General features: G+C 54.0%; 1 protein-coding gene across 1 annotated transcript in view; it reads left to right on the forward strand.

The window, feature by feature from the left end:
* Positions 1 to 1,388, forward strand: part of LOC101855510 (adenylate cyclase) — a gene marked incomplete in the record, with an annotated part of 8,075 nt that extends 6,687 nt beyond the window's left edge. The window contains 1 exon segment of the mRNA XM_035971471.1: positions 25 to 1,388. Coding sequence (XP_035827364.1) covers positions 25 to 1,257 — 1,233 coding nt within the window.
* Positions 1,389 to 2,570: the final 1,182 nt, after the last annotated feature.

Raw genomic sequence — 2,570 nt, forward strand, 5'->3', positions numbered from 1 at the left:
CCCCACACACACACACAACCACAGAACATCCCCGCCGCTATAGGGAACCTGAACAAGTTACGAGACCTCCGACTACAGGACATGTACGTCACCAGGTGGGGCACCAGCGTGTTGCGTCACGTGGGCGCGACCTTGACCTCCCTCACCCTGGCCCACACCATCGTGCCTGCCTGGGCGGAGTGGCTGGAGTTGTTCCCCTTGCTCACCCAGCTCACCACCGACAGCTCACCCTTGGGCTTGGTCCCCGACGACGTCTTCCACAAGAACACAGCCACGCTCAGGAAGGTCACGCTGAAAGCCGCGGGTTTGAACTCCGTCCCCCCGGCACTGGCGGCTCTGGGGGGCCTGGAAGAGCTGGACCTGTCGGAGAACCAGCTGAGGAGCAGCAGAGACCTGGCCTACGAGCTCATCCCTCACCTGCACACCCTGAGCTCGCTCAGCCTGAGCGGGAACCTGCTGCAAGACATCCCGAGGATCTCCTTCCTGACCAACCTCTCGCGCCTAAACCTGTCCCGCAACGGCATCTATGACGTCACGGCCGGTCTGACCGGCGCCCACAACAGTAACAGTAACCCGGCGATGACATCAGCACACGACAGTAACAGTAACCCGGCGATGACATCAGCACACAACAGTAACAGTAACCCGGCGATGACATCAGCACACGACAGTAACAGTAACCCGGCGATGACGTCATCACACGACAGTAACAGTAACCCGGCGGTGACGTCATCACACGACAGTAACAGTAACCCGGCGGTGACGTCAGCACACGTGGCCAACATCGCGCTGCCGCAGGGGTCACTGTCCGTCCTTGACCTCAGTCACAACAATTTCCGGGAAACCCCGAAGGTTATTCTAGGCCTGGTTCGTCTCCGCGTGTTGAACCTTGCCCACAACCTCCTCACGGAGGTCAGAGGTGAGCAGTTCCCCATCGGCAGCGGTCTGGAGCAGCTGTACCTCCAGGGAAACCCTCTCACCTCCCTAGCCACCGACGCTTTCCACAGACTTCAACACCTCCAACTTCTCGACCTGTCCGCTACAAAACTGACACGCCTTCCCCTGGCCCTGGCTCAGTTGTCTGCTGTGGAGATCGTGGACGTGCGAGGTGTGAGTCCGTTGGTGTGCACGTGTGTTGAGCGGGCTCTCCGTCCCTGGGCCCTGTCTCTGCCACACCTGGTCTTGTTGGGTCACTGCGGGGAGATACCGCTCACTTATTTCTTCCGTGTCTTGGCTGCTCAGTGTCCTCCTTCCTAAATACCCCCACCCTCCTTCCTAAATACCCCCACCTTCCTTCCTTCCTAAATACTCCCACCCACCCTCGTTCCTTCCTAAACACCCCCCACCTTCCTAAATACTCCCACCCTCCTTCCTTCCTTCCTAAATACTCCCACCCTCCTTCCTTCCTTCCTAAATACAGTGGAATCCACTTATAAGTTATAACGAGTCCTGAAACAACGAGAAGTCCCTTCTTTATCTTTGTAAATAAAATACTGCTATAGAAGCGCAATCACATAAACGCGCGAGTCGGTTAAAGCGGAATATTGCTGCTCCTGTGCACAGCGAATAGACCATTGAAACATGAAAACCTCGCCTGTTGAGAAACTTGTTGGTGATCTAGCGAAACAAAGAAAGGGAGTGCCCATGTGTGCCAACGATGAAGGCCGGAGCGAATGAGTGGGGAGTGTGTGGCACGCGCAGACACACCGTTGTGAAGCAGAACGCATTGCCTGATAACTAGGCTTTCTCAGTCCTGATAATGATAGGCCAGCCTAGTCTAGATTATCTCGGCCTAGATATATTCATATCTGTCACTTTTCCGATGCGGGGATGGAGAGGTCACAGTGCTGTGATGGAGAGGTCACAGTGCTGTGATGGAGAGGTCACAGTGCTGTGATGGAGAGGTCACAGTGCTGTGATTGATCGTGGGGCGAATGTGAGACGTGCGCAAGCAGACGCGGGAACGCACCGCAGGGTGTGGTGGGGTGGGGGACAACACAGAGGGCGAGTTAGCCTAGAGAACTTTCGTTCTGATCACCAACACCGAGCTGTCAACATCGCTAACGCCAGAGAAGGAAACCTGATTCAAATTTTTGATCAAGAAAGACCTAGATGTCATGTTGAACCAAGCCACCATCGGAGGAGATGACAAAAATAAATAAACTGAACACCAAACTCATAGATTAGGCCTACTTTATTATTTCCTTTGAATGTATTACTGGATCCCTTACAACGAGAAACCTGCTATAACGGACATTTCGTACCGGTCCCCTCCCTCTCGTTATAACAGGATTCCACTGTACTCACACCCTCCTTCCTTCTTTCTTCCTAAATACCCCCACCCTCCTTCCTTCCTTCCTAAATACCCCCACCTTCCTTCCTTCCTTCCTAAATACTCCCACCCTCCTTCCTTCCTTCCTAAATACCTCCACCTTCCTTCCTTCCTAAATCATCATCAATGCCTTTCACCCCTGGCAGGGTATAGGCCACATACAAGCTCCTTCCATTACCTTCAACCCCCCTGTCCTGAGCCATCCTTCCAAGTGAGCTTCATCTCTCTCATGTCCCTT

This window comes from Aplysia californica, unplaced genomic scaffold (assembly GCF_000002075.1).
Source record: "Aplysia californica isolate F4 #8 unplaced genomic scaffold, AplCal3.0 scaffold00441, whole genome shotgun sequence".
NCBI classification, from domain to species: Eukaryota; Metazoa; Mollusca; class Gastropoda; order Aplysiida; family Aplysiidae; genus Aplysia; species Aplysia californica.